The 16223-nt window shown below is 40.5% G+C and overlaps 1 protein-coding gene across 1 annotated transcript; it reads left to right on the forward strand.

The window, feature by feature from the left end:
• Positions 1-3629: 3629 nt before the first annotated feature.
• On the forward strand, positions 3630-14460 carry wdr32 (WD repeat domain 32). Its single transcript, XM_031737115.2, has 7 exons — positions 3630-4369; positions 5065-5178; positions 7046-7243; positions 7839-8041; positions 10405-10485; positions 10570-10715; positions 11069-14460. The coding sequence occupies exons 1-7, from the start codon at positions 3882-3884 to the stop codon at positions 11438-11440; spliced, it is 1602 nt and encodes a 533-aa protein (XP_031592975.1). The 5' UTR covers positions 3630-3881; the 3' UTR covers positions 11441-14460.
• The last annotated feature ends 1763 nt before the right edge of the window (positions 14461-16223 follow it).

The following is a 16223-nucleotide window of genomic DNA, read 5'->3' on the forward strand; positions in this document are numbered from 1 at the left end:
GAACACATGGTAGGGAGATGGGGGGGACAATAAACACAATCAACCATATTTTTACATGTGTCAAATCAATGTCTTTGTTCAAGAATAATTTATTTTAAGAATTAAAATGAACAAAGGTTTGATAGCTGCATGTGTTGGTTTGGCAGCACATTTAAGTTTTACATTTCTAGCAGTGTCTGTTACGATCTCCTAGTTTGACTCACGCAATAAAGAAAGGGATAGACGAAAAACACAGAGTTATGTTTCTCTTACAGGCCAGAATATCAGCAGATGTTTAATATAAGAGAAACACATGCATAATATGCATTATTTAGACTGATGACGAGCAAATATTTTATACATATTTGGATTTAAAAATTAAAAAATAAATAGATGAAGAAAAAATTTAATATATTCTTTAAAAAAAAAAACAATATCAAAAAAACATTAACATATTGTAGCACTGTAGACATTTACAGATAGCTAGGACCAGAGCCTAGATTGCAAGTGGAAACCTGAAGTAACAGACCACAGACGATTGTGAATTTTGAACTGCTGGCTGTTTTATGGAAAATGGAATACACAGAAGTGTATGTATTTACAGTTTCAGCACTTAAGTTGTTGGATCTAAATCCCAGAAGGAATTAAATAAAAGAAGAAGACAACAACAACAAAAATAAATCTCTCTCCCTTCCCACTTTAGGTTTGGTTTTAAATCCTGATTTGTGTCAAATACCAGTTAACCCTGATTAGTTCCTTTCAGGTTAATCTAAGTTTATTTTAGTTGTTGTTGTGGCTCTCTCTGATCAATATGAGTCAATGTAGTTAATAGCTCAATTTAATTCAACCTTATTTAGTTCAACCAACCCATTCACTCACTGTACCTACAAAGTAGCTGGTTATGAATACTCAGTAACACTTCAATGAATTACCAATGCAATTCCAACAGAATGAATGGAATTAGGATGCTGAACATGAAATCAAATATCCACATATTTACAAGAAAACCATTTGAAATCACAATTCAGAGTGTACTCAGTTCTTGGTCTAATTCTTCTGAATGTTGCAGTAACAGAAACTATTATCAAGGGGTGCTGTGTGGTATTTGGAGACTCAATATGCAGGACTCCTTAGATAAACGTAAACTCAAAATGAGCTTTATTAGCTATCACTACAACTAACAATGACTGACAGACTTCAGCGCACACAATAAAGAGATACGACGACGACATGTTGCATCCCTCAACAGAATCAACTTTCTGGAATTTCCTGTCAAGATATTTAGATACAGAACCCTTAAGATTGCCAGACGTGTCTCCTAAGAAGACAACTATCCCCAGTAGTATTTACAGAGGTTAAATTTCCATCAGGGAAGAAATTGCAATACTACTACCGTACCTTATTAGCAAAATGTTGCTACTTTAACAAATATTGCTGCTTCCCGAAGTTAAAGGATTGTGAGTATTCATCATTAGCAATAGCTACAGGACAGCCTATTATGTTGAGGTTTCTCATGTCACATCATGTGATACAATCACAAGTGCTAAGGGGGGAAAAGGTGTGTAATCCCCAAATGGTTGGCAATGGTTTCTGGAGGTTGGTGGTTCTCAGTGGGTGAAATAAGTTGTAAAGAAGTTGCTGCACCAGAAATCTAGTTATTGTTCTGTTTGCAGATTGCCACAGTTGCCTGTACTTTTTCATGTTTGCCTGCTAATACTTGCTAACTACTAGCCAAGCATGTCCATAACTTAACTGTAACCTAAATTTATAACCACAATGGAATTTTATTTGATTCGCAATTAAATGTGTGTTCATACGGTCCATTATTTCCATTTAAACTATGACTACATGAATACGCTACCAACCAAAGCAGTCTTAAGGAGGTTTTCACAAACTGTTCAGAATACACATTTTCCTTAATAAGTCTTCATTTGTCAATGAATCTTCCTGTAAAAGGCTATATATATATAGAAACCACATAAATATATTTTACCTCAAATATCTGATATATGAGAAAACAGATTATTTTAAAATAGCTCAGTATGGTATGCAGGAGTCTGGGGTTTCTTACCAGAAATGCACTGAGGAATGGACACACCCTTGTGGAGAACCTGTGAAGCTACAGATAAAAATCAAAGGGTAGGCTACAGCATTTACAATAAGAGACTTATATTCTGTTACGGAAAAGATGTGTTCTGTTTGAATGAAATGACTGAATTCTTGATAGAAGAACATGTGAATGAATTCAGCTAAATTTTCAAGAGCTGTTTCTTATTAAATCTATGAAGGTTATGTTTAAAGTACTGGTGGTCCTTTTTTTTTTTTTCTTTTCCTTTGGAGATTGGATGCTTTTTCTTATTTAGTCCAACCCTTATACCTGACCGTTTTTTAAATTGTATCTTTATGCACTCTGTTATCAGCAGCCTGTCACAAAACACATAGTTTGTTCCCATTTCTTTAGCTGAATCTGATAAGACACTCTAAAACGTGATATATCATGGCATGGTATGCAGTGTGTCCTTAAACATTTTGAAGGAAACTGGACGAGGGGAGGACAAAAGAAGATGAAGTTAGCCTAAAAAATATCTTCAGCAGATGAACAGCAATTGAGAGAAGCTGGGGGGGGGGAGTACAGCTAACACAGTACCTGAGAGATATATCTAGCCCTTCAGTTAATCCATATACGGTTCACAAAAGTTGAAGCTGATTTTGACCCATCATCCATCATCTGATTGCTAACATTTGGATTTTTCAGCATGGTAATAATCCCAAACAACTTGCCAATATAGTAAAAGCAAACCTGGATTGAAAAACACACACTGGAACACCAACATCTCAACATTACTGAAGTAGTGTGAGATTATTGTGACAGAAAATGGAACAAAAGGCAGCCAACATCCAAAGAAGAGCTTGTAATGTCCTTTTGGAATTCTTTAGAACTATTCCTGAAGCCTACTTAAAGAAATTACTAGAAAATTTGTCTATGAGAGTTCAGGCTGTGTTGAAAAAGAAAGGTGATCATACCAAACATCGGCATTCAGTCTCCTTAGAATTGCACAGTCTATTTCTTGTCTTATATGCTGTATTTCCGTGCATGTTTACACATGTTCAAAAAACATTGCTGCATTTATTTAGAGTATTCTTGCAAAATATAAAGAAATGAGGATTGGCTCAAGACCTTTGACTTGCTGTATTATTATCACTATTATTATTGTTGTAACCTTTTTATGACAGTGTGTCCTTTGTTGATCTTCCTGCGCTATTTACACCCTAAACATTTCAGTCTTGCGCATTTATACTGTCATATTCATAAATGAATTTGTGGTTAACTATTGTCACATAGCAAATCCACTTATTCAGCAGATGGCAGCAAGCAACCTGCTAGGGAAAGGAAACGGAACTACGTCATTGTTTGCGTTTGTTTTGGTGCGAACAAAACAAGTTATCTGAAAGATGCACGAATCTTCCGCCTGGATGTTTCAGCTCGGCGTTTCTGCTCAAGAAAACGGGCTTATTTGTACGTGTCTTATTTCGCTAAAAATGAGTAGAAGCACAGTTTAGGAGTAATAAACAATACTTATATTGTGTTTTGCTTTATATAAGACACACGCATATAGTTTTAAAGGCTATTTGTGCTTTTATTTTGAAGTTTAATCACCATCTTCCGGTGAAATTTAAGCTAACATGTGTGTGGTTTAACGGGAGGCGTTAAGGCGCTGGCAAACCTAGCAACAAAATAAAATTTGACCAGCGTAACCTATGCACCTAAAATGCCCTGCAATGGATTCTTAAAAGAGTGAAGGAAGCAGCGGGTTTGTGTTCATTAGGTGACGGGCCAGGCTACTTTTCGAGACCCTGCTCCCCGAACAGCAAACGTCTGCGCGGACGCTGGAGAAGCTACAATGAGCTCGGAACACCAGAGCGACAGCGAGGACGCCGACGAGTCGCGGGACAGGCCCAACGGCGGCACCGTCTCCGACAAAGAGGAAGACCCTGACATTGACGATTCGGATGAGGAAGATGACAGCGCTCGTAGAGCTTCTCCTTCACCCCCCGCGAGCAGCGAGGGTCTACTGGCTCCTATCGCGGGGTCTCCCGTATTGGAGGAGCGAGAGCCCCGCTCCAGACCGGCCGTCGCACCGCTGAAGAAGTGCACTGATGGTAGCTCCGACACTGGCGGTGGCTCCGACACTGACAGCTTCAGGGGTGCTAGCCTGTTTTCATGGTTGCAGAGCAGGACTATAAGACGAGGGGTGTTTGTGGACCCAGCTCGGGATAACTTCAGGACAATGACAAGCTTGTACCGCTCTATGAATCCGGCTGTAGAGTCTGTTAACCTGAGCACTCAGACCCATGGAGCCGTGTTCAACCTGGAGTACTCCCCGGACGGGTAAGATTTGTCTGCGTTTTGGGTGTGAAGTTGAGAGATTTCCCGATATTTGTGCGTTAAAAGCTTGAATTTCAAAGCCCAATTCGTCCTCACCTACCTACCTACTTCATCTCATATATACGCACTCCTTGGTATTTAATGATGACATAATAAATGGTTTCTAGACAACCCCATCAGTTTGTTCACTGATGATTAAACAGTACGTTCTTGATATCCTCTAAATGTAACCTCTAAAGTCTTGTACAACTCGTGAGTACTTCTCGGACTTAAGCCAAGAGACAGCAGATGTAAGAAACAAATCCTGCAGACAAACCAGGTCAAGCTGTGCCCAGTCTGGGTCACATTTGTTTTGTGGGCTCACACTTCCTGTCCTTCCTGTACCGTGATAGCGCTGCTGTGCAAAATACTCGTCAGTACTCAATACTTTGACCTGTGTCTGCACTTGACGCTTGAATTGTTTAAATTTTACCTATTCTTGTTGTGCAGTTTTAGTAACATTGTTGTGACTCATTATAGCAAAAATGCAATGAGTAGTGTAGTGTCAATGCAAGTAAAATTCAGCCCGTCTACTTATTAGATTACCTATAAACTGAGAAAATATTCTCCTTTTTCCCCTCATGCTTTCATTTGCTGCTGCGTAACATCTTGTCGCACATGGACAAAGAGATCAACTGTTTTTTTTCCCTTCTGATTAGGTCTGTGCTGACTGTGGCCTGTGAGCAGACTGAGGTCCTGCTGTTTGATCCAATTTCATCCAGACACATCAAAACCCTGACGGAGGCCCATGAGGACTGTGTCAACAACATAAGGTGCATTCTTCTAATCTTGAATCTCTGGGGAAAGATTTTACAAAGTGGGTCTGTAGCGCAGTAAAAGGGAGCAAGAGACCTGTGGGTTAAGGTAATAAAACATAATAAAGAGTTTGTATTACAGCATGAGTCTTTAAATCATTTTTAAGTATGACATGCAGAGACTAATAAAAACTACTTGGATGCATTTTATTGGGTCTGAGCTCTTCCCCGCGAGGATGCAAGAAAGAGATGTTGGATGGAAGAGCTGAAGGTGCCAAATAATAAATCCTTCCGCATTTCAGTACAACCTTAGTTGAACAACAACACATATCATCCATTGCCTTTATTTATATGAAAAAAATTAAGCCAAAATGCAGAAGCAGTGTGTGAAAAAACAAAGTACATATTTGCAGCTTCCATAGGAATTGAGCAGGTATGTAGCAGCCAATGAAATGCACTTCATTAATAGATAATTAGCAAGTGTGAGCACCTCTATAAGCGCAGACGTTTTGTCATTTTGCAGGTCTGGAAATTCAGGACTGTCTTAAAACAAAACCAAGGAGAAAAGACAAAAGCAATGATCTTAGAGAAGCAGCTGTTGTTGTTCATCAATCTGAGAAGGGTTATGAGGCCATTTCCAAACAATTTGAAGTCCATCACTGCAGAATGATGGACTTCAAATTGTGTGAAAAATATATTCAAAGTGTGAAAAATATTATTCACAAAAACAAAATATTCAAGACAGCCAACAATCCTAGGCTCTAAAGGGCTTATTTAGTGTGTTTAATATTAAAGTTTATGACAGGACTGTACTGAACAGTTATGGCTTGTTTGGAAGGGTTGTCAGGAGAAAGCCTCTTCTCCCTAAAAAGAACATAGCAGCACAGCTTAGATCTGCAAACCAACACCTGAGCAAATCACAAAGCTTCTGGAACAATGTCCTTTAAGACAGAAGAGACCCAAGCAGAGATGTTTGGCCATAATACACAGGCCCACATTTGGAGAAAGCGCCTCACAGCAGCTGTCAACATGGTTGTGGAGGGCTGATGATTTGGGCTTGCTTTGCAGTCACGGAGTTGACCATGGACTCTTCTGTATACCAGAGTATTCAAGAGTCAAATGTGAGGCCATCTGTCCGACAGCTAAAGCTTGGCTGAAATTGGATTATGTAACAGGACAAAGATCCAAAGCACAGCAATAAAGCACCAACAGACTGGCTGGAAAAGAAGAATCCAAAGTCCAGACCTCCTTCTAATTGAAATGCTGTGATGGGGCCTTCTGAGAGTTGTGAATAAATGAATGCCTCCAAACCTCAATAAAGTGAAGCAACATTGTAAAGAAGAGTGGGCCAGAATTCCTCCACAACAATGTGAGAAACTGATAAAGTCGTACAGAATGTGAGAACATCATGTTATTGCTGCCAAAGGTGGTTCTTCAAGCTACTCAATTATTGGGTGTACTTAAATTTTCACACAACTGCTTCTGCATGTTGGTTTAGTTTCTGTTAAATAAATAATGATGCAGTGTAATGTGTCATGTATTGTTCTTCAGTGGCGGTTGTATTTAAAGAGAACCTGCTAGGAACCAGAATTTTATTTTGACCTAATATATAAAACCATAGAATTGGAACAGGGTGTATTTTCTTTTCCACAGGACTGTAGTTTCATTTCAGCTGCATCAGTTACTTACAGAGATGCGGCATTTGTACATCATCCCACTTGATAAAAGACTTCTGTGTGGAATAGCTTTCTTCTCGCTCCTCACAGTGTAATTACGGAACTGGAAGATCTTCATCAGGCAGCATGGGGAAGCACCCCAGATTGGTCAACCTGTGTCGAAATTACTATCCACTGGGTTTCCTAAATCTGTGTTTCTCTCCCTGTAGGTTTTTGGACAATCGTTTGTTTGCCACCTGCTCTGACGACACAACAATTGCATTATGGGATCTGCGCAAGCTTAACTCAAAGGTTTGCTCATTGCACGGGCATGCCAGCTGGGTGAAGAACATCGAGTATGACACCAACACTCGTCTCCTTGTCACTTCTGGCTTCGATGGTAATGTCATCACATGGGACACTAACAGGTTAGTCATTGTCTATGGTATGTTTATTTTATGTCCATGTGCTCGTTGTGTCTCTGTGCCATGTACAGTTATGGTGAAAATAAAGTATATCCTTATTAGAAGTGGCCTGTACTTCAAACCAGTTTCAACATGCCCAGGGTATCTTATTGTGATCTGGATTTTATTTCTTTTAGCTTTCAATCAAAATGCTTTAATTTAGTTAGTTAGTTATTTAGTTTCATATATGTTACTACATGTTATACAAAAATGGCCAAAATTTCAAATACTGATTTCAGTCATGAGCTAAAACCTCGGGTTTCACACTGCACTAAATGCAACCTTTCAGTCAGTTTTTCCCGATTTCAGATCTATGTGATATTAATGTGGGTGGATAGCTCTAATATGACCACAGAAGCCTAAACCACCTGCTGGTCGACCTTTCTGTACACAAAGGGCAACCAATCAGAAAGCTGGGGTAAAGGGAGGGAGCAGGAGCTAAAACAGATGATTTCAGGCAATGAGGGGCTGCACCAAGGCTGATCTATACAGGAAGGGTTTTATAAGATATTGTAATCTAAGTGTCTGTTAAACCTTAATTACTCCTCTGCCTTTATAGGTTTACAGAGGATGGCTGCCCACACAAAAAGTTCTTCCACACTCGCTACTTAATGAGGATGCGCCTGACACCTGACTGTTCCAAGATGCTCATTTCTACTTCCTCAGGGTACCTGCTCATCCTCCATGACCTGGACCTCACCCAGTCCCTAGAGGTGGGCAGCTACCGAATGCTACGAGCACGACGGACTCCCCTCAGCTCAGGTCAGATCAGGCTCAAGCGCAAGTTAATGAAGTGTTTTGCTCATGTGCTTTTATCTTTATTAGCTGAAAACATGGGCTGAAAATAGAGCTGGGCGATAGAACGATAACGATATGTATTGCGAAATAACTTTTTCTCGATAGAAAAATTTAACTATTGCGATAGGCCTCATCTCGCTTGTCCTCTTAAAAGAAAAAGAAAAAGCACAGCCAATCCAAATTAAGTAGCGCAGAGCCGAACCAATCACAGCCGCAGCGTCACGTCACGTGACTTGTTACGTACAGCACAAGCGCCAAGGCGCACATGTGTATTTGTTTGGGAACCAGCCAGCCGGGTTGCCCAGGTAATGGAGGAAATGAGTTTGCCGACTAGAGAAAAATCAACCGAGAGCGTGACCGAAGGTTACCGAAGAAAAAACAGATGATGGTTCCAATTCCGGAGAGATTGTCGAACGGAAGGGCCACAGAAGTTCCGTAGTGTGAAGGTATTTCGGCTATTTCAAGTCTGACAAAAAACAGAGTAGCGCGCACTGTAAATTGTGCCGAAAGCAAGTCTGGAAATACAATAAAGCGGTGCATGCTCAATCTCTGACTGAAAGCGCTAATTCGTCATTCGTCAACTTTTTTTGCCAGGCCCCCCTTTGTTTTACAAGAAAAATGTTTGCGCCCCCCCACCGCACAAACACATCCTCCAAACACACACTCCCATATTTTGCTCCATTGCGGTTTATTTCACACCTCAAACATTTAGTAAACAATTAAGCAAATACAAGTAAACGGCAATAAATTACAGGTAGTAATAAAATATACTACTAACTCTTTTACGCTACGTCCACACCTACACGGGTATTTTTGAAAACGCAGCTCTTTCTATGCGTTTGGGTCTTTCGTCCACACGTAAACGGCGTTGCGATTCACCGAAAACGGAGATTATTTAAAACTCCTTTTTTGCGTTTACGTGTGGACGAGGAACACAGAGTTCGTCACGCAACGTCAAAGGTATGTGCCTCTTTTCACGTCACGCTATGCGCCACGTTATTGTTTACATGAGATGAATTGCAGAATGGCAGATAGAGACGAAATACTGTTAATCTGACTATCTTCAGGTTTTACACGCTTACATATACACACGTAGTTACTGTCCCTCCATTTAGAAAGGCAGAGGCCTCACGGTGTAATTATTTTATGTGTAGTTGTTTTTTTTCCTGTGTAATAATATTCAACATTGCTGTCAATACATTTTTCAAAAAATGCCTCTGTGTGCAAAATGGGTTTAAACACATAAACAGCTGTGGGATACTGTTTGTCCGTGATTTGAACCGGGGAACAAATTACGGCAGGATCAGCCTGATATTATTTGTATCCCACTGTAACTTTACTGCATAAAGAGCTAACATGTCCAAAATGTCAGGAGTAGTTAGTTATTACAAGAAGTGTTTGTGAACTAAAAATCAAGAATGTGGGATACTGTTTGTCCGTGATTTGAAGAGCCCAGCGCTGCTCCCGACGCAGGGAAACTAATTCTGCAGGGGAGACCTACCTTGGCACTTGTGCAGGTGAAGCCAAAGGGAAGATATGCTTCACCATATTTTCTAGTCTTTGGCTTGGAAGGAAGTTGGTTTGGAAACATATTTGGCGATGCTTCATCTCCTGCTTTGCGTTTGTGTGTGAGCCCCATCAAAAACCTGTCCACAGTGTCCAAGCTTTCTTTTTTTTTTTTTTTATTCTTTTCATACCACGCCCCCCCTGCAATGGCTCTGGGGGAGCGGGCCCCACACTTTGGGAACCTCTGGACTAAAGTAACTGTTAAAACTGTTTGAAAAGCTAAGGTATACAACAAGGAGAGATTGAGAATTTCCTTTTAGTTCTCAGTTTATTTGATATTGACAAAAGTTAGTCAATTTTGTCTGTTCTTCTGTAAAACAAACTAAGATTTATTTTTAGAATTAAAATTTTGTTTCTAAGTGGAATTGACAATTTAGTAGTCTGTTTTGTTTGTTCTATTTTGAAACTTAAACACTTTAGCGGCTGCCTTTTGTGTAGTTTGCAATATTTGCCTTTATTTATCTGAAACTGAAGTCTCATGTTCCTTAAGTACATCTACCCTGTTGAACTTATTATGGGAAATAAATATTTAAATCAAAACAAGCTGCTGATTATTTCACATTTTACTTGTGAGCAACGGCACATTTAAATCTTACAAATATAGTTATTTGGCTTATATCGTGATATATATCGTTATCGCCTGAAATGAAAAAAACATATCGTGATATGAAAAAATCTTATATCGCCCAGCTCTAGGTGAAAATATAGGTTGGTGTTTATTAAAAAAAACAAACCTATAAATGCCTTTTGTGATTTTGTAGATGGAGGCACATCAGCGTCCAGATCAGCTTGTACTCCTCGCCAGGGAAATGACTCCAGCAAGCTCCACCCTCATAGAGAAGGTCAGGGCGAATCATGATATAGAAGGGATCAACCACTGACACCTGAGGTTTTGTCTTTAATGTTATGAAAAACTGTGCTCGCAGGTCTTTCTCCCAGAAACAGTCTGGAGGTGTTAACTCCAGAGATCCCCGGCGAGAGGGACAGAGGGAACTGCATCACCTCCCTGCAGCTCCATCCCAAAGGCTGGGCCACACTCATCCGATGCTCCAGCAACATGGATGACCAAGAGGTGAGAAACATGGAGCGGTGCATGAAGCTGACATAATCACAGTTTTGTTTATTAAAATGCCTTAAACCACCAAGCTCCCTCTTCATGCTATTTCTGTAATCCAGACAGGCTAAAATACACCTTCACTAATATTTGTTCCCTCTGAAAGTTGTGTGCCAACCAGAGGTTTTTGTTGGCCATTAACAAGCGTAATTCTGGCTATATATTTGACCACTTTTCTTGTAGAACTGAAGTGCAGTGTCATACTTTTAAGCAGCTCACAAGTAAAAGGCCACTAAAGGCTATATTTCCAGTGATGACGCTGATGTGATTGCGTATTTAATCATCTGGTATCGCTACCTTTCTCTCTTCAGTGGACGTGTGTGTATGAGTTCCAGGAGGGAGCACCCACTCGCCCGCCTGTCTCCCCCCGCTGCTCCCTCCGCCTTACCCACTACATTGAGGAGGCCAACGTGGGGCGGGGCTACATCAAGGAGCTGTGCTTTAGCCCAGATGGACGGCTCATCTGCTCCCCTTACGGCTACGGCGTCCGCCTCCTGGCCTTCGACGAGCGCTGTGGCGAGCTGGTCGACTGCCTGCCCATCCAGACCAGCTGCCTCAGGGAGATACGCTCCATCTACTCGCACAGTGACGTAGTGCTCACCACAAAGTTCTCCCCAACACACTGCCAGCTGGCCTCGGGGTGCCTCAGTGGGCGCGTGGCCCTTTACCAGCCCAAGTTTTAGCATCCGGTGCTGTTGAAGAAAGAAGTGTTGCAGACCTCAGTGAAGAAGTACTGATTAGGGTTTCTGCACAGAAAGTCTGAGAATACATCAAAGAAGCATTAATTTATTCATAATCACACAAAAATCTATAAAAACCTTGCATTGCCCAAGTGTAGTGCAGCTACTTAATCTCTTTGATTTTTAGACTTTTGCCATTATGTGTTTACAGATTGTTTAGCTACTGAGAAATATGACATCCTTCTGTATGTCAGAAACATTAAAGGAAAAGTTGTCAAAAACTCTAAAAAGGAGAAAAAAATGTGTAGCAATCCTGAATCGGATTCCCAGCATCTGTTTGTGTGAATCTTTTTCCGATAATCTAAAGAAACAAAACCCTAAAAGTACTTCTTGACCCAGGTCTGCAGCAGATAAGCAGGCAAAGTTAGTTTGGATTGTAGGTGTCAGCTGATAGCCATTGACATGGGAGAAGAACGGAGAAGACTTGAGGTGTGGACCGGTGGCTAGACTGCAGCAGTGGATGGAAACCTTGCTGACCCTGAACTTTAAGAAGAAAAAAAAAGGCAGTACAACAAGAAAGATCAGTTGGGTTTTACTTTTCTCCTCGGAGACAGTGGCGCAACGTGGCATCAGTGAAGGACAAGCTCGTTCTTTTTCATATTAAAGATTCATTCTCTATAGCAGTAGAAAACTTTGATTTTGTTGAGACTCGGCACACCCAGATGTTGCTGTCTCAGGACAAAAACACTAAGGATGCAAGCGGACATGAATCCTAAAAGGACGAGTAAGAAACCGGCGCTTGCGTCTGTCGCTGGTCGTCTCAATTCGGCGTCCTCTGCTGCACATCGTGTTGCTCTCTGCTGCTCTGCTCATGCCTTTTCTCCACAGGTGCTGCTTCTCTGCTCATACAATCTGAACTTTGACCCCTGACTTCAAGTACTTCAGATACATTTTCTGTCTCCACCCTGTTTCTGCCTTCATGGTCTTTGATAGTTTTTTTTAAGGTGGTTTTATTGGTGTATTAATTATGGCACTACTTGTAGCACGATGTTTGATTCTCACGGTCACTGAAGCTACTTTAGGAGTAGATACATTGCAGTCACTTTTCATCTCCTGTAAGTGGAAACTGCTGAAGTCAGGCTGCTGTCGGTGTCTCATTTACAGATTTTTCCACACCCACTCTTTGTAAAAATGAAAATGTAGTAGCAGTTAAGTATTTTTCCCTTAAACATGGCTGGCATTATTATAGATTTTCCCCATAGAGTACGCGGCTCTGGCTTTCCAACCCTGCCTGCATCTCTCAGCACCTACATCGTTTCATCTGAAAATGCAAATTTTTAAAATATTTTCATCTGACTTACTTTTTTCTTTTTCACTTTTTTCCCCTCCAGTGTTACTCAAACAGAATGGTGCACTAAACGTATTTACGGTTAGCTACAGTATCTATGTTCAAATAGTGAGGCTAACTAATGTGTTTCTAATGTTTTCGACAGCATTGGGGCTGTCAGACAGCTGGAAACAGACAAATAAGCTGTTTCATTAATGCTTGCTGTAGAATATTGCCGGCCTTTTTATTTTATCAGTGGCATGTTCACTTTTTGACTGAGAAAGCTTCTTTACCATTCTTTATTTAACATTTGCAAGATGAAATTGTGCTTTTTCTACCCCTGAACCTAAGTTTGTTGGTTTTTGGAGAGTGCTAATCAACTGTTTTGTCACACCTAGTGTTTCACGTTTGCTTGTGTTGGCATAAAGTTGATAAGCAAGGCTTTTCTCCTCTTTAAAGGAGCGAATTGCTTTGACTGTTCTAGTAAGAGCAATGCTTTTGTGTTTTGTATAGCTGCTGTAAGCACATGCCTGATTGTTACAACTGTAATGTATACTGGCTACAGTACATACTGACTGACTGCAGAGTAGATAGAAACTTGCTGTTAGGGAAACAAAACAAAAAAAAGACAGAAGCGTATACTACTATGCATACCAGCCTCTTAAGATAATTCTTCTTTCTTATTTATGTGAGGCTCTGTGTTGAGCCCTTAGATGCCAAATGTTTTGTTTCTGTTTTTTATTTTCATTTTTTTTACTTGGACTTCTCTGCCGTGAGCTAAAAGTGGGTATCTATTTGTGGATTTGGAAATATCTTCTCTTGTTTCACATTTTGGGAAGTGTCTCATTCACATCTGGTGGGGTGTTGAGATGGAACTACATTCATGCCTTTGGTATTAAAGGGGGCACTGTTGCTTTATGGATATATTGAACACTCAGTATTTAGTGGTGTATATATGACAGTGTTTAGATGCTCTAAATTCTGAACCTGTGTCTCTAAATCTTAATGTTAAAAAAAAAAAATACTGCAAATATAAGAGTGCGGCAGCACCCCCTACAGTCACAAAATGTTAAAATGCTAGCTAATCACTCCAAATATTCAGGGTTTTACGGTCATGTGACCACCAGCTCCACTTGTTTACCATTCTGGATGAGTCTTGGACACAAGTTTTGGACACTGTCCTTGACCATCTGTCATTTACAAGTTGTGAGGACAGAATATGTATTTTAGGTAGAGGCTGATGGCAATACCTGTGAAATCGATTGCTAAAATCCCCAGTTATGGCTCCACCCCCCCACCCCCCCTACCGTAAAACCCCTCCGTGTAATTGCTTTGATTGCTACCAGATTCCTGTGGTTGCATGGAGTTTGCATCGAGCAGCAACTTATCCACAAACACTCACCAACTAGTCTGACTGCTAGTGAAACCGAGTGCTCACCAAGTAAAAGTGATTTCATACCACAAATGCTCCGTTTTGAAACACTGTGTTTGCATTTTTCCAACCCAGAAGCTACATCCATGTTTTATACCGTCTGTGCAGCCAACACACTCCAAAACTTTCTGCTTTTGTAGCGTTTCTGGTTTGTTTTGCACGTCTAGTAAAATGGTAAATGGCCTGTATTTATATAGCGCTTTACTGGTCCCTAAGGACCCCAAAGCGCTTTACATATCCAGTCATCCACCCATTCACACACGTGATGGTAAGCTACATTGTAGCCACAGCGGGGAGCACTGACAGAGGCGAGGCTGCCGGACACTGGTGCCACCGGGCCCTCTGACCACCACCAGTAGGCAACGGGTGAAGTGTCTTGCACAAGGACACGACTGTCCAAGCCGGGGCTCGAACCGGCAACCTTCCGATTACAAGGCGAACGCCCAACTCTTGAGCCACGATCGCCTAGTAGTTGGCGAGTGTTTGTAGACAAGTCGGTGTCTTCCATGAAGAGCACATCCAACCCTGGCAATTTGAGAGCGACCAAAGCACTCTGAGATTTTGCAGTAGTACCCTCTTTGAGACAGATTTTTACCTAGCAACAGCATGCAACCGCTCACCAACCATTGGGGGAAATATACATTTTCTTCCTGTCCTGACTGGTGATTGTATCTCGTCCAATTTGGCTGACAACGAGCGACTTGCATATGACCTCAAAAACCTTTATAAAGCCAGTGCCTGGTAAGATTAGCATAATCACTGGGAAGATTACTAATTAGCACTTCTGTCTCCCTTGGCTAGTCAGTGTGCCAGTGGATAACATTTAATTCTGTTAGATAAAGCTGGGCTAGCTGCTTCCCATTGTTTCCACTTTGCGTTAATCCAATGCAAATTGGCTGTTAGGGGTAACTTTATATTAATTGTGAGTGTGATTATTTCTTCTTTTCTGGCCTCAACTCAGTGCCACAAAATGTTGTTGGGGGAAAAAAGTGCGTGAGAACATTTAACTTAATTTGGATTTGAGGTGATAACACAGGTGGATTCTTAGATTCTAGCTCGCTGTATGGTCCTGCAAGCAATGAGAAAAGGATGCTTTTAACACTTTGTACCTCAGTTACATGCTCAAAATGTGTTTTCAATATGCTGCAAATGGAGTCCATTTCACCTTCAGCTCAGTCGTCTTTCTTTCCCTTAGAATTATTTAATTTCTCTTATTACTGACATTTTAAAAAAGTAGACATTTCTTCTGTAAACAGCTACTTTAAAATGAACTGACTGAACTGATGGTTAAAGGATGCTGTATATTCACCGCTGCTTTTATTTCACTAATTATACTCACGAGCTCTTTGAGGAAAAGTGTCTTATCTGCCATTTTCACTTCAGGTATAGCAACTAAAAACCGGGTTCATTTTTAAGAATTTCTTTGTTGTTTTATTGCTCCGGTTCTGGGTTTTTAACCTGTTTTCAGCTGTGGGTTAAAGGAATGTTCCCAGTATTTGTGGAGATCATAGCTGGGGGGAGGGTAGGTGCACTGTTGTTTCCTACCTGGTTACACAGAGTAAGCAATCCTGTCAGCGATACTAAAAATGGTACTTAAAAGAAATAAAAACTTAGCTTCTTTTTCACTGCTGACTGCTCTGTGTTTGGGTCATTTATTGTTAATTTTCTCTTCATTTATGGATTTATTTTTAAATTTATGTGTCTTAAGAATTTCTTCTCCATATGGCTGCTGCAATACCAACTTTGAGAATGACTTTTCTCATGGGAGGATTAGCAAGTTAAAGGAAGAAATGGTTTCTGTTTTTATGATCTGGTAAGTTATAAAATAAACAATTAAATATTAGACATCATATAAAGGGGAGAAGAATCCAATTCATTCAATCACATCATATAAGGACTGGACTGAAAATGAAGACTCAAGACTTTTTCACAGTATTGTAAATACACAGGAGGACGAGCAAAGCAATTTCTGACTACTTCAGAAAAGAAGCTAATCCAGTCAAAAATACATCTAGGAATTGCAACAG

Source organism: Oreochromis aureus, linkage group 19, assembly GCF_013358895.1.
Source record: "Oreochromis aureus strain Israel breed Guangdong linkage group 19, ZZ_aureus, whole genome shotgun sequence".
Lineage (NCBI taxonomy): Eukaryota > Metazoa > Chordata > Actinopteri > Cichliformes > Cichlidae > Oreochromis > Oreochromis aureus.

Coding starts and splice junctions, on each gene's coding strand:
- wdr32 (XM_031737115.2), top strand. CDS start 3,882: ATGAGCTCGGAACACCAGAGCGACAGCGAGGACGCCGACGAGTCGCGG. Junction 7,244..7,838: donor ATCACATGGGACACTAACAG/GTTAGTCATTGT, acceptor CTGCCTTTATAG/GTTTACAGAGGATGGCTGCC. Junction 8,042..10,404: donor ACGGACTCCCCTCAGCTCAG/GTCAGATCAGGC, acceptor GTGATTTTGTAG/ATGGAGGCACATCAGCGTCC.